A 15,100-nucleotide genomic window follows, 5' to 3' on the forward strand; every position below is an offset into this window, starting at 1 on the left:
TATTTATTTACAAGCTGAATAAACACCTTAGGCTAGGTTCACATCACGTTAGGGCATTCCGTTTAACGGATACGTTTCTAAGCGGCACTAACGCTATGTAACGGATCCGTTAATGCGCCCAGTGCATCATTACCAGAAAAATGTATTTTTCAGTGTGACCAGGCTAGGCATAAAAGTGATGAAATTGATGTTTGGGTCCAAGGATCATCTTAGATAAAAGTTGCATGGTGAAATTTAAAGGGGCATTTCCAAAATCAAAAGTTATAGCTTACTGATCGCTAGAGGACTGATCGCTGGGATGTCCAGGAATCCACAAAAACGGGGCTCTGTAGAGGTGCACATCAGCTCAAATAATTTTCTATGGGACTACTGTAAATCGAGCACTGTACTCTGCGCTTTCTCTGGCAGTTCCACAATGAATGGAATAGAAGCCAAGCATGTGCACCTCGCTCCTTTCAAGAAAGTATTCTGCAGACTTGGTATTCTACGCACCCATACTCTGATTTGATGACAGTTCCAGTAGTCAGACCCCCAACAATTAGTAATGATCTCCCATCACTTGGATACCCGCGGGATAACTTTCGATTTTCACAATACCTCTAAAAGTGAGACACTGTATAAAAGTGTGTACTATATTGCATACACATTTGACAAACGTTGGTGAAACCCGACGATATTGACAGTCTAAATTAGTATGGGGACTCCTGACAGAGGATCGTGGAGGTGGAGAAGGATCCAGCATGCCCGATTTAGTTGGTTGGACCAACAAAAGCTAAATGAATACAGTTCCGAAATGTTTCTTTTTTGGCATAATTTTTTTGTTTTTTATGACAAAAATGTGGCATTTTAACAGCGTGTAGACTTTTAGATCCACTGTCCACCGCACATACATCAAACAATCAAAACAATCAGATATGGGATACAATACAGAGGAGGATAAAGCCACAGATTGAGCCTACTCTAACAGATTACTATTCTGAAGTCTGTACCACACTAATTATTGCTCTGTTAATGGAGAACACACACGTCAATGTTGATGAATCTGGGATCAGCTGATCATTTACATGTGTATGGGAACAGCTCAACTTTCCCTCGATGGCAGATGTTGGGAGAGAGAAAGGCTCTGGTAGTTGGATTTTAAAAAATACTTTTAAGCTCATTAGTTTACTTGGTTTAATATTAGGAGACTTACTTAAATTTGGAAGTGGACTCTTTTTCTTTTCTTCTCTCTTTCTCTCTGGTCTTCTCCTTCATTCTGCCTTTTCGTCTTTCTCTTTCATACGACTTGCTGCGAGACCTTCTTCGACTAGAGCGATCACTGCTACGGCTGCGAGACCTCTGCCGATGTCTTGACTTGGATCTGTTGCCAAAATATTAACGGTTACAAACTTTCGTTACATAATGGACCATTTCACAATATACAAATACCAATATTACGCAACTCTTTGTGTAAAATATAATACACTGCATTCCTAGTCTTGGACTGATAACTCCTGGCTGTATTAAGAAAAAAATCTCAAGATGAGTATTGGTCCGATTTTTCTGCTGCAAATTTTTAGGGCAGGGCATTACAGTTCTGAGAAAATACATGGCAGTGATATAAATCTCAATGCCCCCTTAGCTTTTTTTATGCTGCAGAAAATTACATGCGATGTGATTTTTAAATTTAGAACATTTCTATTGCTCTTGCAATAAATATTAATTTTATTTGCGGATTTCATTCATAGATTTGAATAAGATGAGGAAAATCCGCAGATGAAAAAAAACAAGCATGTATGTGTTTTTATTGGGTTTCTGAAATGGAAAAATAAAAAGAACACAAGTTATCTCTACATGAGTCTATCAATAAAGTTTTATCAAAGCCAGGTTGTAGGAAGTTTTCAAAACATGACATCTAAAATTGACCAAAGCTAGCAGCTTAAAAAGTGAAAAAGTGCAATAAAAACATTTTTTTAAAAATACAAACAACCTAACTTAATGAAGATGTCCACTATTTTTACATTCATGGCCTATCTTTAGGATAAGTCATCAATTTCTGATCGGCCGCAGTCCGTCACCCCTGCCGATCAGCCGTTATTGATGGTGGCCGCGACCGGCCGGAGGTACTTACTTGCAGAGCTGGCTGTCTATTTGTAGTAGCTCCCGCAGGGTACTACGCATCTGCCTCCTAGACAAATCAATGAGGCAAATGTGCAGTACCCTGCAGCGACCACTACAGCTCCACAAGTAAACACAGGCGGCCGCCACTGATAACAGCTGATTGGCGGTGGTGCCGGACCCCGGCCAATCAGACATTGATGACCTATCCCAAGGATAGGCCATCAATGTAAAAGTAATGGACAACCTGTTTGACTTATTGTTGCACAAATGCTGAGGAAAATCTGAAGCATCAAAAACTGACCAAATACTCATTGTGAGAACGAAGCCTTATAGTTTACAAATGAATTTACAATTTGCCAGGCTTTGGACCGGTAACTGGTTAAGGTTTGCACTGTCTTAACACACTGCTCCATATAATTAAATATTTAAAAAAAATCTTTAAACTTTATGCTTCAGACTTCAAATCTTTAAATCTTAAAGAGGCATTGATTAACATTGATGGCACACTGATATTAATATTGATGATAGGTAATGTTACTGAGTGGTACTGTGTAAGGCAGGGTGGGGAACTTAGGTCAAGAGCCATATACGGTTTATCAGGCCCTCAGGTGGTTTCCAGATGAACGTAGTGCTTGGGCCGGCAGCTGTATTTTGATGGCCACCATTCCATCCCCCCCAGTTAAAATGTATGTATGTTCATCTTGCTGGTGTGTCACTTTCCATAAGGAGAAACGTTACCCCTTAGACCCCAGTCCAGAGCCTCTCACCTAGCCAAATTAGTTCTCATGCTTCGCACTGACGAGGGCCAACAGCCCGAAACACCATGTCTGCGAATTGAAATACTAATTTGGCTTTTTTGACTCGTTAAAGGGTTGATTGTGACTTGTATGATCGCTACTTCCAACAGGTGGCGCTATAGAGTTTAAGTCCTCTTTTCCTCTGAAGAGGCAATTTGCATACATCTTGCTGAATGCATCATAAATAGTGATGAGCGAATATACTCGTTACTCGAGATTTCTCGAGCACGCTCGGGTGTCCGCCGAGTATTTTTTAGTGCTCGGAAATTTAGTTTTTATTGCCGCAGCTGAATGATTTACATCTGTTAGCCAGCATAACTACATGTGGGGATTCCCTAGCAACCAGGCAACCCCCACATGTACTTATGCTGGCTAACAGTTGTAAATCATTCAGCTGCGGCAATAAAAACTAAATTTCCGAGCACTAAAAAATACTCGGAGGACCCCCAAGCATGTTTGGGAAATCTTGAGTAACGAGTATATTCGCTCATCACTAATCATAAACATTTATGACAATGAAGTGATAGATTACTAAAAAAAAAAAAAAAAACCAAACAATAAAGCCCTAAAATCCAATCATACCAAAGTACTACCTGTTCACCATGTTTACCCAACTGCTTTTAGTAGGATGCTGCTAAGGGACACCAAGTGTCACCAATAACAACTTCCGACATACAAAATGTTTATTTGTTTTAAAGGCAGTCAGTAGGATTTTAACCCCCAAACTATTTATATGTGCATGTAGCTCTTTTACAGCTAACTCAAGCAATGCTTTTAAATGGCCAGTCCATTCCTCGGTTACTGAGAAATCAGCATTTGAATTGAAATTCAATTGAAGCTGTGGACCTGAAGCCTCTGTCACTCCAGCTCTATTCCTGATATAAACTCCAGAATTGTTACAGGGTTTTATTTTGATTTTTTTTTTTTTAATTACTGTGTTGTGCTTTACACCTTTGGGCCATGAGCTAGACTTATCCCAGGGTTTCTAAGAACAACCCAGGAATTTTACAGATATTAAGGCTTCATTTACACATCGTCTGCTGTGGGCTGTGATGCATGGACTGACTGTGGGTTCCGAAATCAATAGCCTCATAGTCACACTTGAGAAGGTGTAGTTCAGGTCAAACTACCCTTAGCCAGACCATGCATTGTGCTACATAATTGAACCATAGCGCGGGTGCATGAATCCGGTCCCACATTGATGTGATTTTGATAGCAATATTTTGGCCAAGGGTCATTTCTTTATTTATACCATCCTTCGGGGGCCGTGCCACATGCACGCTAATTCCGCCCACAAAGTATGTCCTGATGCTGGCACTGGTGTCAGGATGTAATCTTTAAGTGCATGAGCCTCAGCATTCAGTAGTGAACACTGTGTGTGCATGCTTACAGAGGAGGAATGTCTGTATGTCTGAGAAATGTAGATCTACAAAATTTTTAAAATCTTTTGTTCACTTTTGGAGATCAAGAAATGTTAACAGACCATGTAACAGTGTATGTCTGAGAAATAGAGGCTTACAAAATTTTCAATAGCTTTAGACTCGTTTAAAGGGATGATTGTGACTTGTAGGATCGCTACTTCCAACAGGTGGCGCTATAGAGTTCAAGTCCTCTTTTTCTCTGAAGAGGCAATTTGCATATTAAATTTCCCAGAGGAGCATTGCACGGCGAATAAGCCTCCTTACCTTGACAAGCCAGAGCAGGTATGTCACTCTCCACAAGGAGAAACCTTACCCCTTAGATCTCAGTCCAGAGCCTCTCACCGAGCCAAATCAGTTCTCATGCTTCGCACTGATAAGGGCCAACAGCCAGAAACACCGTGTCTGCGAACTGAGATACTGATTTGGCTATTTATCCAAAGTCATATTGCAAGACTCGTTAAAGGGAACCTGTCACCCCCAAATTCGAAGGTGAGCTAGGCCCACCAGCATCAGAGGCTTATCTACAGCATTCTGTAATGCTGTAGATAAGCCCCCGATGTATCCTGAAAAATGAGAAAAAGAGGTTAGATTATACTCACCCAGGGGCGGTCCCGATACGATGGGCGTCGCGGTCCGGGGCCTCCCATCTTCTTACGATGACGTCGTCATCTTGTATACACGCTGCGGCTCTGGCGCAAGCGTACTTTGTCTGCCCTGTCTCTGACCTTTCCCGGCGCCTGCGAACTGCAGTACTTTGCTCTGCCCTCAACAGGGCAGACAAAGTACGCCTACGCTGGAGCCGCAGTGTGAAGACAAGAGGACGTCATCGTAAGAAGATGGGAGGCCCCGGACCGGACCACAACGCCTATCGGACCGGACCGCAGCGGGACCGCCCCTGGGTGAGTAAAATCTAACCTCTTTTTCTCATCTTTCAGGATACATCGGGGGCTTATCTACAGCATTCCAGAAAGCCTCTAATGCTGGTGGGCTTAGCTCACCTTCGATTTAGGGGGTGACAGGTTCCCTTTAAAAGGGTTGATTGTGACTTGTAGGATCGCTACTTCCAACAGATGGCACTATAGAGTTTAAGTCCTTTTTTTCTCTGAAGAGGCAATTTGCATGATAGCTTTTGTTCACATTTAGAGATTAAAGAAATTGACTCCACATTACGGAATAGTGTATGGCTGAGAAATGTATCCCAGGAAAATGTTTCAACGATTTTTGAGTGTGTTATGCAACAGAAAAAGGACCTCAAAGAACATACCGTATATACTCGAGTATAAGCCAACCCGAGCATAAGCCGACCCCCCAGATTTTGCCACAAAAAAGTGGGAAAACTTATTGACTCGAGTATAAGCCTAGGGTGGAAAATGCAGCAGCTACCGGTAAATTTCAAGAGTAAAAATAGATACCAATAAAAGTAAAATTAATTGAGACATCAGTAAGTTACGGGTTATTGAATATCCATATTGAATCAGGAGCCCCATATAATGTTCCATACAGATCATGAAGGGCCCCATAAGATGCTCCATACAAAATACGCCCCATATAATGCTGCACAAAGGTTAATAATGGCCCCATAAGATGCTCCATAGACACATTTGCCCCATACAATGCTGCATAAAGGTTGATGGCCCCATAAGATGCTCCACACATTATGGCCCCATGAGATGCTCCACAAATTAGGGGCCCCATGAGATGCTCCACACATTAGGGGCCACATGAGATGCTCCACACATTAAAGGCCACATGAGATGCTCCACACATTAGGGGCCCCATGAGATGCTCCACACATTAGGGGCCACATGAGATGCTCCACACATTAAAGGCCACATGAGATGCTCCACACATTAGGGGCCCCATGAGATGCTCCACACATTAGGGGCCACATGAGATGCTCCACACATCATGCCCCATAAGATGCTCCTCATATATGCCCCATAAGATGCTCCTCATATATGCCCCATAAGATGCTCCTCATATTATGCCCCATAAGATGCTCCACACATTTGCCCCATTTGCTGGTGCTGCGATTAAAATAAAAAAAAATCACATACTCACCTCTCTTCGCTCAGGCCCCCGGCACTTGCGATAGTCACCTTCCACGTTCCATCGCTGTGCGCTGCTCTGTCTTCCATCCTCTGCACTGACTGTTCAGGCAGAGGGCGGCGCGCACACTAATCGCGTCATCGCGCCCTCTGACCTGAACAGTCACAGCCAGGGGACGGAAGAAAGAGCAGCGCGCAGCGGTGGAACGGGGGACAGGTGACTATCACGCAATGCTCCCCCTCCCCTGATATACTTACCTGCTCCCGGCGCGGTCCCTGGCAGCGTCTCACTGTCAGATGGTCTCCGGGAGCCGGCGGCATCAGCGGTCACGTACCGCACATTACAGTCATGAATATGCGTGCATATTCATGACTTTAATGAGCGGTACCACGTGACCGCTGAACACAGGAAGAGCTGCCCGGAGACCATCGGAGATGTAGGGACAGCGCCAGGAACAGGTGAGTATATCACAGCCGCCGCTCCCCCTCACCCGCCGACCCCACACCGACACTGACTCGAGTGTAAGCAGAGAGGGTCACTTTCAGCCCAAAAAAGTGGTCTGAAAATCTCGGCTTATACTCAAGTATATACGGTAATACTTTATGGATCAAAATACATTCAATTTTTCCAGCACTCACAAACAAACTATAGCTATATATTTGCCAACAAACTGCACAGACCTAATCCCTGTCTACAGACTGGATTCTGTCACTCATCCTGCTCCTACGACTCGCTCTCCCTCCCTAGGCTAAATGCAGATTTTATGTGCTGCAAACGATTAGCCCTTAGAAGGGGATATTAGTATGATGGCTCAGCTTCAGCACCAGTATCAACACTGAAGGCCTCTGATTTGTTATACTGTGACAAGCACTCTCTCCTTCCAATAAAAAGTGTCACAAAGCTGCCCAATTAGCATCTTAGAGAGGCCTTTCTGATTTTTGCAGACAGCACCATAGGCTGTGGTAGCTCACATAGAGAGGGACTTTAACAGTGGGATGCTGGCAGGGTGGATTTGATTTAAATCTAACTGATTTAAATCACGATTTAAATCACTAGTCAGTAAGGCTTGATTTAAATCAGTGATTTAAATCAAAGTTTCTACCTAAACTAGTTCTTGCTACTTTAACATGCAAGTAGATGAAGATTTTTAGAATCACTTTTTATATTACTTTTTTCTCCCCAGTTTAATGGGTTAATCATTCATATTTGGACACCACTGTTCTGTTGTACTTAGGAAGGAGAAAAATAATCCTGACCTTAATAACAATTTAAATAGATTTATTCAACTGAAACAATAACGACATTACAGCTTACAAGTTATTTGCTTAAACAAACATCCATGTTTGTTAACTAATTTGGCTAAACAAAATATATATATATTTTAAGAAACTTAGACTGTCAGCCCAGCCGACACATGAAAAACTTAAATACTACTGTCCCTGCTGTCCTCTGTAGCTCACTTGTCGTCATCTTCATCATCATCTTCTTCTTTGTTCCTATTCATAATCTGGAAAAGAAAAACAAGCTTTCCTGCTTTATTGGGTCCCAACCAATTTCTCAATTTAGAATGAATGAGTCCAAAGGAAGAGAATATTCTTTCAACGCCTGCAGAAGAAGCTACTGCTGTTAAAAGTGAAATCATTACTTGAACAGTCTCTAAATCCAAGCGCTTAAGTGACTTCCACCAGTTTACTGGTGTGACCTTCCTTAAAATATCTTCAGCAAACATATATTTCTTGAATGGTTCCCCCTTAGCTCTGAAGTTTATTATAGTTGGCATTAAAGATGGATGATTGCTGGATACCCATGTCATAGCTAACTCCTCTTCCTCAGCACTTAGGTTTTGACCCTGATATTGGATATTGACAATATTTGCCAAAAAATGAGCTGGAGTCAGTGCTTGTCCCATTCGTTTGTTTACTGCTTGTCATTTAATTCTGTCCATGTGTAGTTCTGTTTTTAAGTGTTCACTCAGTTCCTTCCAAATTTCAACAGCATCCGCAATAAAACAGCTATTTTTCTGTATTTTGTTTAAAGCTTGAGAGATGGGTTTCAGGAAGCTCAGCATATGTTCAACATTTCTCTTAAGCCCAATGTTGAGGATTTTGGCCGTGACAGTGCCATCTATTTTATCTCGATTTTCTTCACAAAGTGTCATCAGAATAGGCCAGTTTTTTATATACTGCTCAAAACAGTCCACCACAGAGTTCCATCTAACATCTTGTGGGAGCGTTAGCTTGGTTCCACCCATCCTTTTCAGAGCTGCTGCAGCAAAATGATTATTACGGAAGTATTTAGCAATTTCAACAACATTAGCCTTTATTTCTGGAACACTTAAGTCTTTGGCTAAGAGGTGCAGCAAATGAGCACTGCAACCATATGTTATTAGCAGCTTTGTATTCCCTCCCTGCTCTTCTAAATCTCTTCTCATCTTGGATACGTTTGCAGCATTGTCAGTGACCAAACTGCGTACTAGACATTTGAATTTTTGTTCACATGTCGTTATAGCTTTTACTGCCACTTCTTGTAAGTATTCTGCTGTGTGTGCATTTCCTGACGTATCAGTTGTTTGTGCAAGGAAGACTTTTCCTTCTTCTGTTGTTATACAAGCACATACAATAGGATCATTGTGGACATTACTCCACCCATCAATACTTAGGTTAACAATTTTACCCTCCAGAGCTGTTGCACATTGCTCCATTTCTCTGTCATACACTTGATCCAGCAGTTTCCCTGCAACATAAGCTCTGCTGGGTGGACTGTATCCTGGTCTCAGTGACTGAACCATATTAATGAAATGTGGGTTCTCAGTCAGACGGAAAGAAGAGTTTGTTGCATAAATAAACTGGGCAATTTTTTCATCGATCAACTCTTTTTCTAATCTGCTAGTTCTTATCACAAACCTATCTATGGTGGTTCCAGGAGGTAAAGGTTTTTTCTTCCTTTTGGGTGATGGTGATATGTGGCTGTGGGTGTCTGATGATGATGCTGCTGCTAATGAAGCACTATCCTGGATGGATAACTCTGAAACTGTAGAACAGGATGATGGTGATCTTGGAGGTGGATAGTTTCCAGAATCCATGAATTCCCCTAAACAAAAAAAGTCAATGCTGTTATTTTATTGTTTATACAATTTCTGCTTATTGTACACAACACATCACTGCCCCTGCCCCAAAAGGAATATTTGTTTTTCTTCATAACTGTACCAAATGACAGTAACATGCAGTAATAATAAGAAATATAATTTTTCTCACACATGACAGTTCAGTCTTTAGAAATAGGATTCAATAAAAATGTTTACCAACCTGAAGATCCTGCCTGTTCAGAAGTGTTTCTTTGGTCATCTTCATCACCGCACTTCTCATGATGTTGCCTCATTCGCGCCACCAGGCCTTGCATCTCTTTGTTGCCTGCCTTACCGATAGGCGAAGGAGCTTCATTAAAATATTCCCAAACTGGGTCTCTTTTACGGCCTGCTGCCATTATAAGGAAAGAATGTAATAAACCTCAGATCGTACACACAAACAGATCCAGACTTGTCTGTCTGTGGCTATGCTGCAGTATTGTGCTCAAAGTTTCACTTTCATTTTCTTGTCTGCTTGCCCTTCCTCCTCCTCACACTTAGATTCACATTCTTCTTGTGTTGTGCAGATCTATTCCACTCCAAACAATCAGAAACATATTGTCTAACTTCTTGGACTTGGCACTGAAGGGGTTGATTCTGTATTCATAGGTTTGTAGAACAATAGGATTAAGGTCTTTTTCTCAACTCTGTTCATGTTGTAACATTTTTGCCGTGAAGAAGAGGCTGGGACCTCTGCGGAGTCAAATTCGGTTTTGAGAACTGCGTAAGTAAAGCGAGCATCTGTGATAATATAGGAGAGAAACTGCCCACTAATCCTACAGAAACCTCTGGAAGAGCATGGCATTGTGAATGTTACACATATACAGCCTTTATTCTACTGAGTTAAACAACTCAGCTTTATCTCATGATGGAAGAACCTTTGGATGGTAAAATATTTTCCTCAAAAAGCAGTTTATTGAAAAAAAATCCGATTTAAATAAAAAAAATCCGATTTAAATAAAAAAAATCAGATTTTTTTGATTTAAAAAAAAAAAAAAAACATTGATTTTTATCCACCCTGGATGCTGGTATAAAAGTTATTCACATAGAGGTGATAACCTTGATCCAGCAGTGGGTGCACCAAATATCACAATTTTTCCACTCACTCCTAGGACGGGGGGGGGGGGGCGTTCCATCTGGATCTCCTCCTCGTAAACCTTAAACTTATAAGTGTGCCTTGAGCTACTCTCACACAGTTTATAGAGCTTAATTCCATACCTGGCCCTCTCATTGGCCAGGTATTGCCGGAATTTGAGCCTCTCCTTGAAATGGAATAGGAATTCATCCACACAAATGTCCCTTTGGGGCACGTACACCTCAGCAAACTTGTTGCTAGAGTGATCCATGGCCGGCCAAACTTTGAAAAGTCGGTCAAAGTTGGGATCATCTCGGGAAGGCATTGTGCATTATCGTTATAATTTTTTTAACGCATCCAATTGTGGAACTTATTTTTTATTCCAAGATCTAGTTTTGTTCGTGGGAAGACCCTCTAGCCACTAAGTCAAATAATCAGATTATATAGAAACCAGTTATAAGGCAACCCACTCATAAAAGTATTGCTGTCTTAAAATTAATGACAGACTTCAGTGGAAAAAAAAAAAAAGTAAAACAAAAAATGCAGTGTATAATAATCATATCTCAGAAGCCACAATACCGACGAGGCCTTTGGGCATCTCTTTCTGAGGTCAGACATATTAAATCGCATTTTTATTGCTTTCAATAAACAAAATGCAAAAGGCTAAAATATAAAGTAATTCAGATATAATTCAAATACAATCCTTGTGCACCCATAACACTCCTAAACTAGCTGCATAAAACCCCAGAACAGATTAATTGAAAAGTGGGCTGCCATAAAAGACCCAGTACTGTGGCAAAGGTTAAGTCACTTAGTCATGTTGAAAGATCTTCAAAGCCTTCTCAGATCCAGATAGGCCCATATGTTACAAAAATTCTGTGAAAGAGTCATTACGTTCCAATCTGCTTCTCATGTCGGGACTTACAGAACACACAGATGCTTGGCTCGCACCCTTCTCCGAGCCTCCCATTAGATAATGAAGGTTCTCCAATACCTTCCTATGTGAGAGACCTAAAGTGAATTTCTTATTTCAATCTGTACGTAGCCAGGTTGTAAAACAATTAATTATAGCTTGGCATACGATGTCCCAATAAAAAAATTAAATAGAAAAAAATAAAAAATAAAGAGGTTCATAAAAGTGTATTTACTTGCTGCACAATACGTGTTAATTTGCTAATTTCTTCACAGGTAATCAATTAAAATGTAAAATATTGGATAAAATTAGTTGCACTAAATTTAACAGCTGCTCCATAAGCATAATTAATTTCACAAGAGCCATATGTATTCTCTACGCAGGCAGAGTTGAAACAGAAAAGGCAGATTTGAAAATAAGTTTGAGAAAATCTGCATTTAATTAGCAGGTGGGCACTACAACTGCATAATGTTTTATACATTTTTATTTATGAAGTGACAGAAGATCTAAAGGCTTTTTAAAATGGCGTTTATTGTTTGAATGGGTACTGTTTTGGTGCATGCTAAAGTGATTTAAATCCTCATAGCGGTTCTTTGAAAAAAAAAAATCATAAATGATGAAGGAAAACATGTGGAAAATTGTAAAACTAGAAAGAAATTGCGACAAAAAGCAGATACACATACCATAACCAAGAGGAAACTACACTTAATTAAATGTACACTACATCTGGACTATCAGCCCCATAAAACGCAAAACTATTAATTTTCATTGTTATAAAGGAAATGAGGTCAGTGTCATTGGGTACTTCCCAATATTTATTAAACTTTAGCGTGAAGATAGCCCATTCCTCCCAAAAATCATATATATTACAAGACGATGCTGTGTAAATATTATCACAAGTTGTATTTCAGGAGAAGACCATTCATAGGCAGCATTAATGATCTATGGAATCAAGCCGCGTGTTAAAGCCGATAAACGGCGTTCAAGATGTGCGACTGGACTGTACGTCTTCAAATCAGAGAAGTGCAACCTCTGGCAATGCAGCTGTTACTAGACTACATTTCCCATGATGCTCAGTCAAGATAACAAATCACAAGCAAAAACCTGGCTCAGAGCAGAGATTTACTAAGCTGGTTGAACATCACGGGGGATATAGTTCATGAACAGCTGGAGCGCCAGAGGTGACCCTTTTTTGCTTTAGATGTAACACCTCTACTGCCATTATTAGCACTATGTGGAATATCAGTATTTCCCTGCAGGAATCAAACAATAGTGGAGAAGAGATCAGATTTAAAAAATAAAAAATAAATCTATATTATATTTTTTGTAACATGTCCAGAAATACACAAAAACTGATTATCCTAATGTTTAACCCCTTAATGACCAGAGCTTTTTCTGGTTTTGCATTTTCGTTTTTCGCTTCTCTTCTTCCCAGAGCCATAACTTTTTTTAGTTTTCGTCAGTATGGCCATATGAGGGCTTATTTTTTGCGGGACGAGTTATACTTTTGAACGACATCATTGGTTTTACCATGTCGTGTACTAGAAAATAGGGATAAGTACGGTGAAATTGCAAAAAAAGTGCAATCCCACACTTGCTTTTTGTTTGGCTTTTGTTTAGGTTCATTAAATGCTTTAACTGACCAGCCATTATGATTCTCCAGGTCATTACGAGTTCATAAACACCAAACATGTCTAGGTTATTTTTTTTATATAAGTGGTGGAAAAAAATTCCAAACTTTGATATAAAAAAAAAATAAAAATTGCGCAATTTTCCATTTCTCATGATCTCTAGTTGGGTGAGGGCTTATTTTTTGCGTGCCGAAGTAATGTTTTTAATAATTCCATTTTGATGCAGATATGTTCTTTTGATCGCCCGTTATTGCATTTTAATGCAATGTTGCTGCGACCAAAAAACGCAATTCTGGCGTTTTACATTTTATCTCTCGCTATGCCATTTAGCGATCAGGTTAATCCTTTTTTTAATTGATAGGTCGGGCGATTCTGAATGCGGCGATACCAAATATGTGTATGCTTGATTTTTTGTTTGTTTTATTTTGAATGGGGCGAAAGGGGGGTGATTTGAACTTTTTTTTCTTCATATTTTTAAAAACTTTTTTTTTTTTTTTTACTTTTGCCATGCTTCAATAGCCTCCATGCGAGACTAGAAGCTAGCATAGCCTGATCGGCTCTGCTACATAGAGGCAATGCCCAGATCACCAATATGTAGCAAAATTACTGCATTGCTATGAGCGCCAACCACTGGGTGGCGCTCCCAGCAATCTGGCATCAACAACCATAGATGTCTGCAATAGACCTCTGGTTGTTATGCTGACACACCGATGACCCCCGATCACGCGACGGGGTCAGTGGTGCGTGCATTTCCAGCCGGATACGCTTGTTAAATGCTGCTGTCACAGTTTGACAGTGACATTTAACTAGTTAATAGGTGCGGGCGGATCGCGACTCTGCCCGCACCTATTGCGGGCATATGTTAGCTGTTCAAAACAGCTGACATGTCCCGGCTTTGATGTGGGCTCACCGCTGAAGCCCGCATCAAAGTGGGGGTTCTGCCATCGGACGTACTATTCCATCCGATGGCAGAAAGGGGTTAAATATTGCTAGGATCCAATAGGACTGGATGCAATACAGACAAATGCTGCATTAACATGGAAGCTAAGCTTTTGTTTTACCGGATTGTCCATCTAAATGAAAAAAGTGTTGGACAAATGTTCAACTATGTAGATTTTAAAACTTTAAAATACACTTAAAAAAATAATTCTGAATACTTCCTAACTGGCCCAATTTCAGATAGTTTCTTGCATTTCCACTTACGTGCTGAGTTAGTGTGATTTACATGACACGAGCAGTAGTGAGAAGTCTGGTAGTGAGTGTAAGCGCTGGAAATCACAGTCACTTGCAGAGTTCTTTGCACTGCTGATGCACCAGCTCATGCAATATAAATTGCACACTGTTAGGCAGCGAGAAGTCAGCTGTCAATCAACATGATATCGACAGTGCCGCCCCGCTGACAGGGCAAAACGGAAGAGTAGAAACTGCGCCATCAATGTGATGTCACGGAAAGTGGGAGAATCGCTGCCAGGATTGGTTATGTGACAGCTCTGAGCTTGGAGAGATCAGCCCACGGATGAAAAGATGGATAGTTAGCAACTATCTGCCTATTACTGCTTAGCTCCATAGCATTAAAAAAAAAAAAAACTCAAGATAATCCCTTTATGTCAACCCCCTTCTTTGTCAAAGCAAAGCTGATGGCAAAACAAAAAAGTGGGGTTGACTTAACTAATGAACTGAGGCAGCCAGCTCGTCCTCATGTAGATCACCGACAAAGAGACAGGAAAGGAGGCTTCCTATCCGTGTCATAAGAACGGGGAAACAAAGCTCCTGAGACAGCGAAAGAGGGTCTCAAGTAGTGTTAACAATAGTATTAAGAAGTAAATTAGGAAGTCTTGTTAATCTATATGTGGATAACAACCAAAATCATTTCAGGGTGCAGGAATACCCCTTTAAAGGCTCCAAATAAAATTATAGCTGTTTAGCGCTATTTAGAAGCAGTTTAATGTTATTCATTGAAATTAGCTCAGTTTTATAAATTTCCCATAGA

At 40.7% G+C, this 15,100-nt stretch overlaps 1 protein-coding gene across 2 annotated transcripts in view; it reads right to left on the reverse strand.

Moving 5' to 3' along the window:
- Positions 1-15,100, reverse strand: part of RSRC1 (arginine and serine rich coiled-coil 1) — a 464,928-nt gene that overhangs the window by 390,146 nt on the left and 59,682 nt on the right. For both annotated transcript variants that reach the window (XM_077290682.1, XM_077290681.1), the window contains exon 4: positions 1,193-1,360. In XM_077290682.1, coding sequence (XP_077146797.1) covers positions 1,193-1,360 — 168 coding nt within the window. The remainder of the gene's footprint in view (positions 1-1,192; positions 1,361-15,100) is intronic.

Source organism: Ranitomeya variabilis, chromosome 2 (assembly GCF_051348905.1).
Source record: "Ranitomeya variabilis isolate aRanVar5 chromosome 2, aRanVar5.hap1, whole genome shotgun sequence".
NCBI classification, from domain to species: domain Eukaryota; kingdom Metazoa; phylum Chordata; class Amphibia; order Anura; family Dendrobatidae; genus Ranitomeya; species Ranitomeya variabilis.